The following is a 14160-nucleotide window of genomic DNA, read 5'->3' on the forward strand; positions in this document are numbered from 1 at the left end:
CTGCCTCAGTCCCAGAACTTCGTTCTATGGAGGTTGGAGAAGGGAACCCTGTTGCCCGGGTGGGGTGAGCATGCATGCCTGAGGTGGGGTGGGGTGGAGCCCTGCCTCATGCCTTCTGTCGCCCATACCTCTGCCATAGGTGACTGTCCACTCCGGTGGCCACTCTGTTTGAAAGTCACTGGCCTTTTCAAGCCAGGACCAGGCAGGCTCTTCAGGGTCACGGGCTATGCCTCCTGAAACGAGGGGCTTGCCTTGCCTTCCTGGTGGGGCCCCTGCTCTCCCCTTTTGCCAAATACTCTTCCTGCTGGCAGGTTTCCTTCCCCAAGAAACACTTTTCTAGAGAGTGGTTCAAACTTTGAGGCTGGAATGAACTTTTATATTCTTGCTCCAGCATCTTCTTTTCTTTAGTCTCTGATTCACATTAGTCTTACTCATGGACTGCTTTTCACATAAATCAAGAATCAAGCGGGGCTTTAGGCGAGGCTTTCTTATGTCATCGGCCTGGTTCGCAGCATGTCTGCATCACTGACTTTCTCATGGAGGTCAGTGACATAGTTATATTCCTGCCTTGCTTGCATCCTTCTAAAAAGTTGCACAGACGCTAAAAGTAAAAAATAGATATGATCTTCAATGCCCAGGATACAGGCTTATAAGAAGTTTGCCGTTAATTCTGTGACAAACCAGATAATGGTTTCTTTCTGTCTACTTTACGAACTCTGTTCATCTTCTACATCCCAAATTTCTCTTTGATTGTAGATATTTTTTAAATGAATATTTAAATAGTTTCAATTTGCAGGAAGCAAAAATGGCAAATTTTTTAAATGTAGTATTATGGTGATGTTACAAATAGGATTAATAATTGATAAAGGGATGAGTGAATTATACACAGCATAAGACAAGTTAAAATACAGTTACAGTGTATTATTTATTTACTTTTCATCCTGTAAAGTGCACTCCTTAATCCCCACCTAGTTCACCCATCCCCCTGCCCACTTTCCCTCTAGTAACCATTAGTGTGATCTCTTTAGTTGGGAGTCTATTGCTTGGTTTGTCTCTCTCTCCTTTTTTCCTCTTTGCTCATTTGTTTTGTTTCTTAAATTCCACATGAGTGAGATCATATGGTATTTGTCTTTCTCTGACTGACTTATTTCACTTAGCATATAATACCTTCTAGCTCCGTCCATATCATTGCAAATGGCAAGATTTCATTCCTTTTTAGGGCCAATACCCCATTGTATATACATACCACCTCTTTACCCATTCATCTATCGGTAGACGTACAGCTTCCATATCTTGGCCACTGTAGGTAATGCTGCTATAAATGTAAGGATTGCATGCATCTCTTTGTGTTTTTGTGTTTTGGAAGTAAATACCCAGTAGTGCCAATACTGGGTAGTAGAGTAGTTTTATTTTGAACTTCTTGAGGAACCGCCATGCTCTTTTCCAGAGTGGCTGCACCAGCTTGCATTCCCTCCAGCAGTGTTAAGAGGGTTCCTCTTTCTCCACATCCTCAACAACACTTGTTTCTTGTGTTGATTTTAGCCATTCTGACAGGTGTGAGATAGCTTCTCATTGTAGTTTTGATTTGCATTTCCCTGATGCCAGGTGATGTTGAGCATCTTTGCACATGTCTGTTGGCCATCTGTATGTCTTCTTTGGAGAAATGTCTGTTCATGTCTTCTGCCTAATTTTATATTGGATTATTTGTTGTTTGGTGTTGAGTTGTGTAAATTCTTCATGTATTTTGGGTGCTGTTTATCAGATATGTCATTTGCAATGATACTCTGTAGGTTGCCTTTTAGTTTTGTTGATTGTTTCCTTCATTGTGCAGAAGCTTTCTATTTTGAGAACTCTCAATAGTTTATTTTTGCCTTTGTTTCCCTTGCCTCAGGAAACCTACCTAGAAAAATGTCGCTACAGCCAATGTCAGAGAAAGTACCTCATGTGCTCCCTTTAAGGATTTTTATCTCTTCAGACCAGTATCTCATGAATATACATGTGAAAGTCCTCAACAAAATATTAGCAAACCAAATCCAACAATATCAGAAATATCATATCCCACAATCAAGTGGGATTTATTCCTTGGCTACAAACGTAGTTCAGTTTTCACAAAACAATCAATGTGATATGGTGCATCAATAGGAGAAAGTATAAAAACCATATGATCATTTCAATAGATGCAGAAAAAGCCCTTGGCAAAGTATAACATCCACTCATGATAAAAACCCTCAACAAAGTAGGTTTAGAGGACTATGCCTCAACATAATAAAGGCCTTATATGAAACACCCACAGTGAACGTCACAATTAAGGGAGAAAAACAGAGAGCTTTTCCCCTAAGGCAAAGAAGACAAGGATGTCCATTCTCACCACTGTTATTCAACATAGTCCTGGAAGTCCTAGCCACAGCAGATAACGAGAAGAAATAAGAGGCATCCAAATTGGTAAGGAAGAAATAAAACTCTCACTATCTGCAAATGACATGATACTATGTATAGAAAACTTGAAAAGGCTCCTCCAAAAACTGCTAGAACTGATACATAAATTCAGAAAAGTCCAGGAAGATAAAATTAACATCCAGAAATCTGTTGCATCTCTATACACTAATAATGAAGCAGCAGAAAGTGAAATTAAGAAAACAATCTCATTTACAATTGTACCCAAAACAATAAAGTATCTACAAATAAACTTAACCAAAGAGGTGAAAAATCTATACTCTGAAAACTGCAACACACTGATGAAAGAAATCGAAGAAGACACAAATAAATGGAAAGACATCCCATGCTTGTGGATTGGAAGAACAAATACTATTAAAATGTGTATACCCCCCAAAGCAATCTAGATTCAATGCAGTCCCTGTCAAAATATCAGCAGCATTTCTCACAGAGCTGGAACAAACAATCCTAACCTTTGTATGGAACCACAGAAGACCCTGAATTGCCAAAGCGATCTTGAAAAAGAAAAAAGTGGCGGCATCACAGTCCCAGGTTTCAAGGCGCACTACAAAGCTGGAGGGATCCGAACAGTATGGTACTGGCGCAGATGCATAGATCAGTGGAATGGACTGGAGAGCCCAGAAATAAATCCATGATTATACATAGTCAATTAATCTTCAAAAAAGGAGGCAAGAATATGCAACAGGAAAAAGTCTCTTCAACAAATGATGCTGGGAAAACTGGACAGCCCCATGCAGGAGAATGAAACTGGACCACTTTCTTACACCAAACAAAAAGATAAACTCAGAATGGATGCAAGACCTAAATGTGAGACCTGAAACCATAAAAATCCTGGAAGAGAGCACAGGCACCGATGTCTCTGACAGCGGCCCTCGCAACATGCTTCTAGATATGTCTCTGAAGGCAAGGGGAATATAATGTATTCTTAATGAATTTTATTTTACGTCACCCTCTACCTACCTCTGCTTTGTGTTTCAGGTACAGAGCCTTCATTTTTATTTTGACATTTTTGCTGTATGCAAGTTTCCACCTGTCCCGAAAGCCTATCAGCATAGTTAAGGTAAGAAATCACAAAAAGCCCCCTGTTTCATATCCTGCCTGCAGTTTCTGTAAGGAGGCAGAGGTCCCTTTAGGAGCTGGTTTGGGAGAGGGGAAAGGGTGTGGGGGGGTATGGAGGGTGTTGGGGAGGGCGGTGAGATAAATGCAGGAAACAGATGGTTTAGAAGCAGGTTATCCTGCTTTGTTAGTTTCTCTTTTCTGAAATGAAAATCTTGGAGATGTTTTTAGGGTTCAGCATCGTAGAGGTGATATACTTTCAGTGACACTAGTTGGTAGTTGCAGAATTCTCAAGCTTAATTAAATATTTATTCCGTCTGTGAATTTTCCCTCTGAATGTATCCAATCTTAAACCGTTCCCCAGAGTGCCTCTACTGTTGCTGTGCTCTGATCCTAACTCTGGCTGTGGTGGGGACTTATTATTCTTAGAACCCTGAGCTTCTGTTTGAGCAATGGGTGAGGAGGAAAGTGCTCGGCAGGCATTTAACTGCACTGTGAGAAAAGAAGATTAAATTAGACGATCCTACGTGGTAGCCAGTTATAACTGGAGAAGAAGCAGGATAATTCTTTTACCCTCAGTGGAATTACATCATTTTGCCTATAAAGTGTCAACAGGCTTGACTCTTGATTGTTGAAGGAACAAGGAAATTGTCCAGCACCAAGGTTGCTGATTGACAGCTCAATTGCCCCCTCCCTCACTTAGTCATAGGCCAGGACCCAGGTCTAGCACTGGAGTTCTGACCTCTATGGCCACACTTCCTCCCTTCCCACTGGTGGTTGAGTGCTCGCTCTCGCCTCTCTGTCTTCAGGCCAATGGGACAGGCAATGCCGAGCCAGGCTTCGGCTTCTGCGGACAGTGTGATGTTCCCCATTCCCCAGGAATACCCAGTGTACTGAAACAGCATCCAGCTATGCAGAGAATCCTATAGTTCCTCCTTGGTCTTTAGTAATCGGGAAGCTTCCATGTCTTTTACGTCACTTGCAGAATCCTCAAGTTTTTGATATACGGAGTTTTAATGGCTATGGGAATGTTTGCAGAACTTTAAAAATGTGGTTTTCGAAAGAGGCACAAGAGATAGTGGGCTTTACTGCACCCAACCAGGAACTGTAACATCGCCCCAAGGACCAGCCACTACATTTATTTCTTTTTAATTTTTTTGAAGATTGTATTTACTTATTCTTGAGAGACATAGCGAGGCAGAGACACAGGCAGAGGGAGAAGCAGGCACCCTGTGGGGACCCCGATGAAGGACTCGATCCCAGGACCCTGGGATCACGCCCTGAGCTGAAGGCAGATGCTCAACCACAGAGCCACCCAGGCACCCCAGCCACTACATTTAAATATTACCACTCACTCTCCGTTTTCCTTGTTAGCGAAACATACGTACAGCTCGAGAAAAGGCAAATTATAAAAATGGAAGAGACTCTTGGAGGTCCCAGTGAGCACTGTGGGGCTGATGGAGCAAGAGGGGTTGCAGAGTCTGGGGGGGTTTCAGGATTGAGCTTGGAATGGGGAGTGGACGCCTGGAGTAGGAGGTGGAGGGTGAGCCCTCACCCTGAGGCCCCGGTTGGTGGGCAGAGGTTCTGACGGGACACAGGCAGGGTGGGGAAGGCCCACTGGCCACTGGAGGATCTTTGTGGCAGGACAGGACACTTGGATTTGATGTGACATCATGAGGGGCCTCACTCAGCCAAGAAGGGATGTAGCAGTGTTGCAGGCACCCTCCTGGCTCCTGTAAGGAGCTTGGGGCTTACCAATGAGCGGCGTCACGATGAAGCAGGGTCCCATCAGCCCCCCTGGAAACATTCTTTCAGTCCCAGGGTTTGTTGAAGCCTGTGGCGCCACACAGCACACCTGCTCATCACTTACAGAGTCCCCACAGCGGCCTGGGGACTCGGGAGCCCAGTCCCCGCATGCAGGGTAGTGCCAGCTCCGGTGAATTTTGTGGGGACTCTGCTTCCAACCTCTGTGCCCCGGGGCCTGCAGGGCATTGGAAGCACCCGAGTACATCCGCAGCCCCACAGCTGGATTTTCTGCCACACACAGATTTTCACACTTTGCACCTTAGCTGTGCTTGGACGTGAATTGGCCGCACGCACAGTTTCCTAAGATAGATAAGAATGTTCCACTATGTACTTTAACTTAAACTTTATAACACCTTGCAAAGCTTTTATGTGCTCTAGCGCATCTCATTTATAAAACTAGAGCTAGGGACGATTCTGGTGACCCAAGGAATACTTGGAATTATCTGTGGCCTGTATTGCTTGCCTGGAATTGATCACCAGTTGTTGTGAATTATAAAATGGTTCATATTTTTTAATGACATTTAAAGAGGGACATGACTTACGTCATCTTGGTGTAGCAAAAAGAAGCAAAGGTGGCAGCGATGGAAACGGGCTGGGAGCCCATGGGGGTGCGCACACAGCCCTCCTCCCTTCCCCCTGCCGCCCCAGCCCTGCCTCGTGATGCGGGGGGCTTCAGGGGAGCCTGAGCTGCAGGCAGCCATGTGCCCCTGCGGGCTGAGTGTGAGCACCCAGCCCTCTCTGCACGCCCAGAGCCTGGAAGGAGGAAGCTAGGAAAAGCTCAGCAGCAGATAGAAGACAGCTGGGAAAGCTGGCGGTGCACACCTTGGCTTTGGGTGGGAAAGCTGCTGGCTGGAAAGGCCGGAGTCCCGTGTGAATGCTTCAGCAGAAGGCAGCTCCAGTGGAAAGTCTCAGCAGTGCCTCTTTAACTGAACAAAATCATCTTAGAATTTATGTGGAAAAATGTCCCAGAGTTAATGACCAAGGAGAGTGTGGAAAATATAGCATTTTTAAGCCATTGTAATCTACTTTTTATGGTATTCCATGAGAACAGACGAAGAGGTCAGCGGAAGAGAATAGAAAATTCAGCCGGGGATGGTTGACGGGGGTGGCGGGGAAAGTGTAGGTTCTTTAGCAAAGGGCGTGAGCACAGCTGGCTGTTCGTCTAGAAGAGTAAAGTTGAATCCTTATCGTCTAAAAAATGGTTGAAGTAAAGATTTAAGTGTAATAAATTAGTAAAAATCCAAGAACAAAATTAAGTCCGTCTTAGGGGTGTGAAGTTGGTAAACCGGAAGGAGGACGGCCAGGGCGGGTGGAGAGGTGGTTCACAGACAAGGATTCGGAATCTCGCCAAACTGGATGAGCCGTGTGCAAGCTTGTGAGTGATCACAAAGGCCAGTGGAAGGAGCACTGGATTGCCTGACACCCCACCTGACCGCACATGAGCCCTGGTCACCGGCGGCACCGGATGCAGGGCTCCAGGCCTCCCAGGAGCCTTCTGTGAACACCTACCGAAAGTAAAAAACATGCACCCTTCAGCCCGCCCTGGGACTCTCACCCGTGAGAATGAAAGGGTCCGTTCTTAGAATCTGCATGGGTGCCTTCATTGTAGCGCGGCTTCCGTTAAAAAAAGCCGAAAGGAGGGGGGGAACCCTGCATATTATGTGACAGGTGCAAGTTTGAGTAAATTATGGCCAGTCTGTATTCTGACATGTGCAACCACTTAAAACAATTAGGGGGGCTCCTGGCTGGCTCAGTCAGAAGAGTGTACGTGACTCTCAATCCGGGGGTTGTGAGTTCAAGCCCCGTGTTGGGCACAGAGATTCCCCCAAAAATAAAGTAAAATAAACTTTAAAAAACTAATAAATCAAAAACAATAAAAATTAAAAAAAAATAAATCAGTAACTAAATAAATAATTTTAAAAAACAAAAAACAAGAATTAGAGCCAAACCAGTTGACACAAAGATTTCAAAAGGGGATATTTTGAGTAAGAAGTGTTAAGGTGTACTTAAGTCTGTATGGAATGATTCCAGTTTTGAAAAATTAGCAATAAGGAGAAAGCTCCCCTCCCTCGTTCTGTACCCCTGTGTAGTGAGTGTGTGTTTGCGCCGCTGCCCTATGGCACCTGTGTTCCCTCAGACCGCCTGCCACACACAGGTTGTGCTTTGGGTGCAACCAGCTGTGTGTCCTCCTCCCGCTTGTGCTGCTCTGAGCATCCCATGGACTGGGTGCTGCACAGTTCTGGAGGCTGGACGCCCCGGGCCAGGGTGCTGGCGTGGTGGGGTCCTGGTCACCGCTCTCTTCTGGCCTGCAGCTGGCTGCCTTCTTAGGTCTTCATGCGGGGGAGGCACGGGAGCTCTCTGGGGGTCCCCTCTTCAAGGGCACTCACCTCGTTCATGAGGATCCCTCCTGACCTGCTCTCCTCACAAAGGCCTCCAGCTCCTACCACCATCACTTGCAGGTCAGGTTGCGACACAAGAATTTGGGGAAAATAGGCATTCACACCACCACAGACACCCAAACTTCCTGTCTTTCAGGACTTCTTTCAGAGAATGCTTGAAAAGTTTTTGTAACCCAGAGCTTTCTTTTTTTTTTAAAAAAAAAAAAAGATTTTATTTATTTATTCATGAGAGACACAGTCAGAGGGAGAAGAAGGCTCCCTGTGGGGAGCCTAATGTCAGACTCGATCCCAGGACCCTGGGATCACACCCTGAGCCGAAGGCAGGTGCTCAACCGCTGAGCCACCCCAGGCGCCCCTGTAACCCAGAGATTTATAAAAGGATAAAGGACCCCCTCACCTGGTGAACCACAGAAAGCTGACTACACATGCCCCCCCCCATGTGGATTATGTACACTCACATGGGCACACATGCATGCATGTACTCTAAGTTCTCACCGTGCATCCACCACCCCTCTCCTGGGGTTGCTGATAAGGCCTGCATCCCACTCTGACCTGCCCTTCCCACCGTCTGTCACCTCTCCACAGTTGTGACCCCTGCCTGGTCTCTGCCCAGTTGGCTTAGTGCTCAGTCACAGAGCCAGCAGTGTGGCTGTAGCCATAGGGCCAGACGGGCCTGAGGACCCAGGAGGTGGCCCACCCAGTTGTGGAATGACTGAGGGAGCACACATAGTCGCTCTGTGATGTTGCTCGGGTTCCAAGCTTAAACAACAGTCTTCCTTAAATGTACCTCCGAGTAAGGATGTGTGTGCCTCGTGGCTATGAGGACGAGCATGTGTGTAGAACAGCGTCGCCTTGGAAGGGCCCTGTTGCCCGCTGGTCCCACGTGGTTCCCTTTCACTGCCCAGTGCTGGGGTGGGGGCAGCGGGACAGGCTAGGGCTGCAGATGGATCTGCAGAAGGGGACAAGTACAAACACCCCGCACCCCACCCTGCCCGCCCCTGCCCCCCACCCGCATTGTTTGTGGCTCCGTGGCTGTTCTCTGGCCTCCCATCTTGTGGACACCGTCCCCTTCCACCCTCACCCCACCTTCCAGTCCCTGTGGCATCTGCTGTGTATTTTGTTGCTGCTGTTGCGCCGTGGGTCACACAGACGGTGATAGATGACCTCGAGGGTCGTGTACCCCGAGTGCTCCACACCACGTACGTAGTCTTCTGATTGCCCAGCTTTTAATGACTGCCCGGTGTCACGTGTTGATGAGTTCATGTTATCTGTCGAAGCACTCCGGAAAAATTGGCAAAGGCGACTGCTTTTGGGACAGTGAAGGACTAGCCCCCTAATGCTGTCACACTGACATGCAAGCCCGTCACCTGCTGAGCATTTTTCTGATCAGTTCATCTTGGTCTAATTAATCCATAATTTTTCCTCAAACACCAGACTTGGGAGTAAAACTCATTGAAATGTGAAAACATAGCAGCGTCGTTGAAAACCAGCATGTGGTGATACGAGCATCCCCAGGACACTTTGTGCCACAGCAATATGAAGACTTGTCTTGCTTTTGTGCAGCCTTCCAGCGGCCTGGAGGGGCGGAGATCGTGCTTCCAGGGGGAGGGGGCTCGGTGGGGGCTGAGGGCTGGCTGTGAGTGGGGGCCCCCTGCCCATGGCTGCCAGTGACTGTGCCCTCCGAGCGGCCCTGGGAAGACTGGTCCCCACACCGTTCTCAGAGGCGGGAAGCCAGCCCCTTGGCACTGAGGTCCCAGCACAGAGCCCACGGGATGAACCAAACAGAAACCCTTTTCTGCTTGTTCCTGAAACAAGAAGGGACCCTTCCAACATTTTCTGTTTCTTGCTATGGCTGCTCCCTGGGACAATGACGTGATGGGAGAGGATGTGAAACCCTGCGTGGAGCAGTGGTCTGCAGCCTCCCCTGCGCCCACATAAGCCCCCGCACGAGCTCCTCAGCAGGCTGGTCCTCCCCCAGCCAGCCTGAGCTTTCTCTGTGGGACGTGAACCGGGAGGACCGTACTGCTCAGGGTCGGGCCCAGGGAAAGGCTGACTTCTGCGGGTGAACAGGAGGAGCCACACATAAAATCAGGGGAATGGGGAACGTGTGCAGGAAGAGGGGCTCGGCCTCCCCAGCCTCCCTCCATGTTCGCGGCCACATCCGACGGGGCGAGCCCGGAGCACAGGCAGGGGCAGAGGAGGCTGAGTAATACAAGGCGGGAGACAAGAAAGCTATTTTGCAGAGACTTAACTGAGCTTGTAAAGCGGAGCCCTCAGCTAATTTTTAGGGCAGAGTCTGAATTTCCAGCAGCTCGCCCAGTGCTGACGACAAAGCCACAGGACCACAAGGTGGCCGAGTCCCGTGTGCCGTGCCAGGTCCCAGCGGCATGTGTCCACGCAGAGCCAGTAGGTGTCCAGACCAGGCTGACCACAGCCCTGGCAAGGGCAGCCGTTCGGAGGTCATCAGCCTCTTTGGCGACTCCCTCCTGAAGAAACGAGTGCCAGCGAAGGAGGGCGGTAGGCAGGACTCCGGCTGCACTGCGGCGGAGCTCCGTGCCCCCTGTCCTGTGTCCCAACCTGGGGGGTGCTCCTCCTGGGGCCCGCTTTCCTCATGCCCCCCAGGCCCCCTGCCTCTCTCAGGTGGCCGCTCAGTAAGGAATGCCCTGTAGAGCCCCCGCTCCCACTAAGGACCACCTCCCTGACCTTGAGGATGTCTTCTGTCTGCCCTCAATCTGGAAGATTGCTTCCTCTGAGCCACTTGGAGTGAAAAACCCAGAAAACCCACAGCGGGTGGCAGGGAGCTGAATGGCAGACTGGCAGGTGCACGGATGCTCCCCTGTAACAAGATGGGCCCCGGTGTCGCATGGCCCTTTTCTGGAAGTGGGGCTCCTCTCCCTAAAGAGCATCCCCTGTGCCCTGCGCACGGCCCCCGTGACCACCCCTGCAACTCTTCCTGGCACCTCCAAGCCCCAGTGCCAAGGCCACTTTTCCTCGAGGGTGCCTAGTCCCAAGCACGGTGCTGGAACGTGGTGTCCAGCACCGTGGGTCCCTGTAGGAGTTCTGGGGGTGAGGAGGGGCAGCCCTGTCCGCAGGCGGGCGCACAGGCAGGGCGAGAGCGGCTTGCCCGGGCCCCCTCAGCCGTCAGCCGGAGAGCTCCCGGGCCTCGCGCTCCTTCCCCCGGAGCGCCTGTGTCCCTGGCCTGCCTGCCGGCTCCGCGGACAGCCTGCTGGGCTGGTGGCCTTCTGCGCCGGCTGTTTAGTGGTTTTACTGAGGTATGATTTGCACACAGTAGTGTCCCCAGATCTCAAGTGTCTAGCCTGTCGAATATTTACATGCTCACTCTGGAAGTCGTCACCTTGCCTAAGGTCAGGCTCCCTTCCAGCTCCGGCGCCCGTGTGCCCTGTCCCCCATCACTATGCTCCTTCAGGCGACTCCAGGTCCCACTAGCGCCACCAAGGGTTCGATGCCTGTTCTCCGGGGTCATAGGAGTCCAGCCATTGGCACTCCTCGCTTCTGTTGTTGGGAGAGTGGTCCTCACCGTCGCGTGGACCTGTGGCTTGTTCTCTTGTTTTGCTGGGCAGTGTTTGCTTGTCTGAGTCTAGCAGGACAGCACCATTCTTCACCGTGGGCAGGTGGTGCCAGGACGGCGGCAGGCAGCTTCCAGCTGTGTAGCTGCTCAGAGCCACCGTCTTCAGGGCCGTGTGTGTGTGTGTGTGTGTGTGTCGCGGAGGGTCTGACAAGCCTCAGTCCCGGGGCACTCTGCAGGTCCTGCAGGAGGGGCCTCACCCCCCCGGGACATGGTTGCCCTAGGAGGGCTTTCTGCTGTGAGCCCGCCGAGCCTCACCTGAGTGTCCTTTCTCTCTCTGGCCTCTGACACCTGCGGGTGTCCCAGGGCGAGCTCCACAGGTACTGCACTGCCCTGCACGGGGAGGAGGTCGAATTCAAAAGCCAGAGCCAGAAAGCCAGTGGCACCCCCTCCCACCGGCCAGCAGACAACGAGACAGACTGCAGCTGGGCCCCGTTTGGTGAGTTCTCCATCCTCCCCACCACCTGGCGCACTCGATTCCAGAAGCGTCCATCCTCTGGCTCCTCCACGGCTGGGTGGGGGTGCACAGAGAGCTGGGGCCCTGCTGGACTCCCGGCCTGGCCCATCCGAGCCGCAGTAACCACGTGCTCCAGTGTGACCGCCTCTCCCGGGACAGCTGTCGCCTGTCAAGTGGCCCTCCTTCCACAGCTGCTGTGTCTGTGGCATCTGCGCCGCCACCTGACAGATTCTCATCCTGGGAGATCTGCTGAAGAGACCTTGTACTTCGTCTGTGTCGAAGCTGAGAGAGGGTTTGCAGGGCATCCACCGTGGTGGACAGAAGGGGGACCCCCAGAGACACGGGGCGGGGGCTGCAGCAGAGGAGCCAGCCTCACGCCAGAGGCCGACTGAACACACCACAGGCCCCCTGTGAGCCATGGGGATTTCCTCTGACCCAGATAGTGTTTATTTAGTATTTGAAAATGTGGCAACTTTCTTTCCCTTTGTCAAGAAGCCAACCAGAAGATGTTCCGCTACATTTCCTGTGCTTGAAACGACCCCATCCTCCTCCTGGGTGCACCGCCCAACTGTACAGGGCGCGTGTTTGTTTTATGGTCCTGGCCCAGAACATAAACCAGAATTGAGTGAAAAGTAAACAGTACTCACCACTTCCTGTTGATTTTTTTCCCGTGTAGACCAGGATAACTACCAGCAGCTGCTCGGGGCCCTGGATTACTCGTTCCTGTGCGCATATGCCATTGGCATGTACCTGAGGTAGGTCCACTTGGGTTCTCTTGCTGGTTCTTGTCTGTTCGGTGCAGAACGTGTCCGCAGGTTGCTTCCCTTCCCGTTTCTTCTTAGAGACAAGGGCAAAGGGAAAGCCGGCGTGTGCAGACTTCTCTGGTGGTCAAGGCATGACCCCAAAGCTACGCACTGAGGCATCCCAGGTATTGTGCTGATCAGGGCAGACCATGCAGGGATGGTGCTCAGGGCCGTGGGCTTTCAGATGCACTGTGAACCCTGATGTGGTCACCAGAGACAGGGTGCTGGTAGCTCCCAAGGATGTTCTGCAGAGCGCATCCTCGCCTCTGGCCTCTGGGGCTGCGGTCTGTTCACACTCCCAGATCGCCAGCGTCAGAGCTGTTTATACAGTGTGCGCTGGGGATGGGCCCCAGGGTGCCCAGCTCGGCCCAACGGAGCGCCTCACTGCCCTACGTGTACTTGGGGCATGGACCCCAGAAGCATGCTGCTAGGAATGAATCCTGACTCTAGCACCAGCTCACAAGGCTTTGGGCAAGTTACTGCCCTTCTGTGGGCCTCAGTTTCCTATTTGTGAAATGGGGAGAATGGTAGCCAATTCACAGGTTTATGGTGAGGACTAAATGAGCTAATACACATAGGATTCTCAGAACAGAGCCGGCCTGTGGAGTGTTCCCAGAATCTCTACACGTGATCATTACCCCATTCTGAATTGACCTAGGAAGGTGGGAATGGCACACATGACGGCTGGTTCAAAAGAAGCTTTTGTAGGAAACAGATCTGCAGAACTTTGAGTATCTTGGGGGTCCCCGTAGGTGGTTCATTCCTTCCCTGATATCCACCCAGATTGTGGCATCATCTAGACCTGTCCCCCACCCCAGCTCAGGGCAGCTGGTGGGTGGTCGGTGCCCCCCCAGGCGGTTTCTGTTGAGGGAGTGGATGCCCTTTGCTTTATTGTGTTTGTGTAGCGCTGCAGAACGTGTTTGAACGAATGAATAAGGATGGCTTCGGAAGCCTGCTGTGTGTGGCACACAACAGAACACAAGCCCAGCTGAGGAGGAGGCAGTGTAAGCATCAGGCTTCATAGGGCAGGAGTTGCAACCAGGCAGCTAGCCACCATATTCCATCTTGAGGTCAGACCTTTACACCCCAAAGGCTACAGTCTTACAGGGCACCAATAACCTTATAGAATAAAAAGACCCAAAGGTTGGAATGTGTTTTTCTCAGTTACTAGAAAATAGTATCTACGTGTGGTTCTCAGCTGGGAGTTTGTCCCCGAGGCAACGTTGAGCAGTAAGTAAGTGTGGTTGGTTGTCACAACAGAACGGGGTGCTTCTGGCTTCTAGCGGGCAGAGATCAGGGCCACTGAGCGTGCTCCAGCACAGGACAGCCCCTCACCACAGAGGTTGAGGTTAAAAAGCCTTTAAATAAGGTGGTTTTATTGTTGCCTTTTTCTTGACAAAGGTAATTTGTCTTGCAGCTCGCTCAGGAGGGGTATTATAAAATTGTCTCTTGGTGTACAGTGGACGCCTTCCCAGCAGGTGCGGCACGGCCTTTTGTCTCCGTGTGAATCGGATGTAAGGTGGAATGGCGTCCATCCCATTAGGCGTTTCCTTCAAAAACTTTGAAGTAAAGACGAAACGTGGGCCCATTATATCTTAT

General features: G+C 50.7%; 1 protein-coding gene across 3 annotated transcripts in view; it reads left to right on the forward strand.

The window, feature by feature from the left end:
• Positions 1–14160, forward strand: part of SLC37A1 (solute carrier family 37 member 1) — a 63318-nt gene that overhangs the window by 11019 nt on the left and 38139 nt on the right. For all 3 annotated transcript variants that reach the window (XM_055313773.1, XM_055313775.1, XM_055313774.1), the window contains exons 3-5: positions 3433–3514; positions 11608–11740; positions 12435–12513. In XM_055313773.1, the coding sequence (XP_055169748.1) occupies positions 3433–3514; positions 11608–11740; positions 12435–12513 (294 nt within the window). The remainder of the gene's footprint in view (positions 1–3432; positions 3515–11607; positions 11741–12434; positions 12514–14160) is intronic.

This window comes from Nyctereutes procyonoides, unplaced genomic scaffold, assembly GCF_905146905.1.
Source record: "Nyctereutes procyonoides isolate TBG_1078 unplaced genomic scaffold, NYPRO_anot_genome, whole genome shotgun sequence".
Lineage (NCBI taxonomy): Eukaryota > Metazoa > Chordata > Mammalia > Carnivora > Canidae > Nyctereutes > Nyctereutes procyonoides.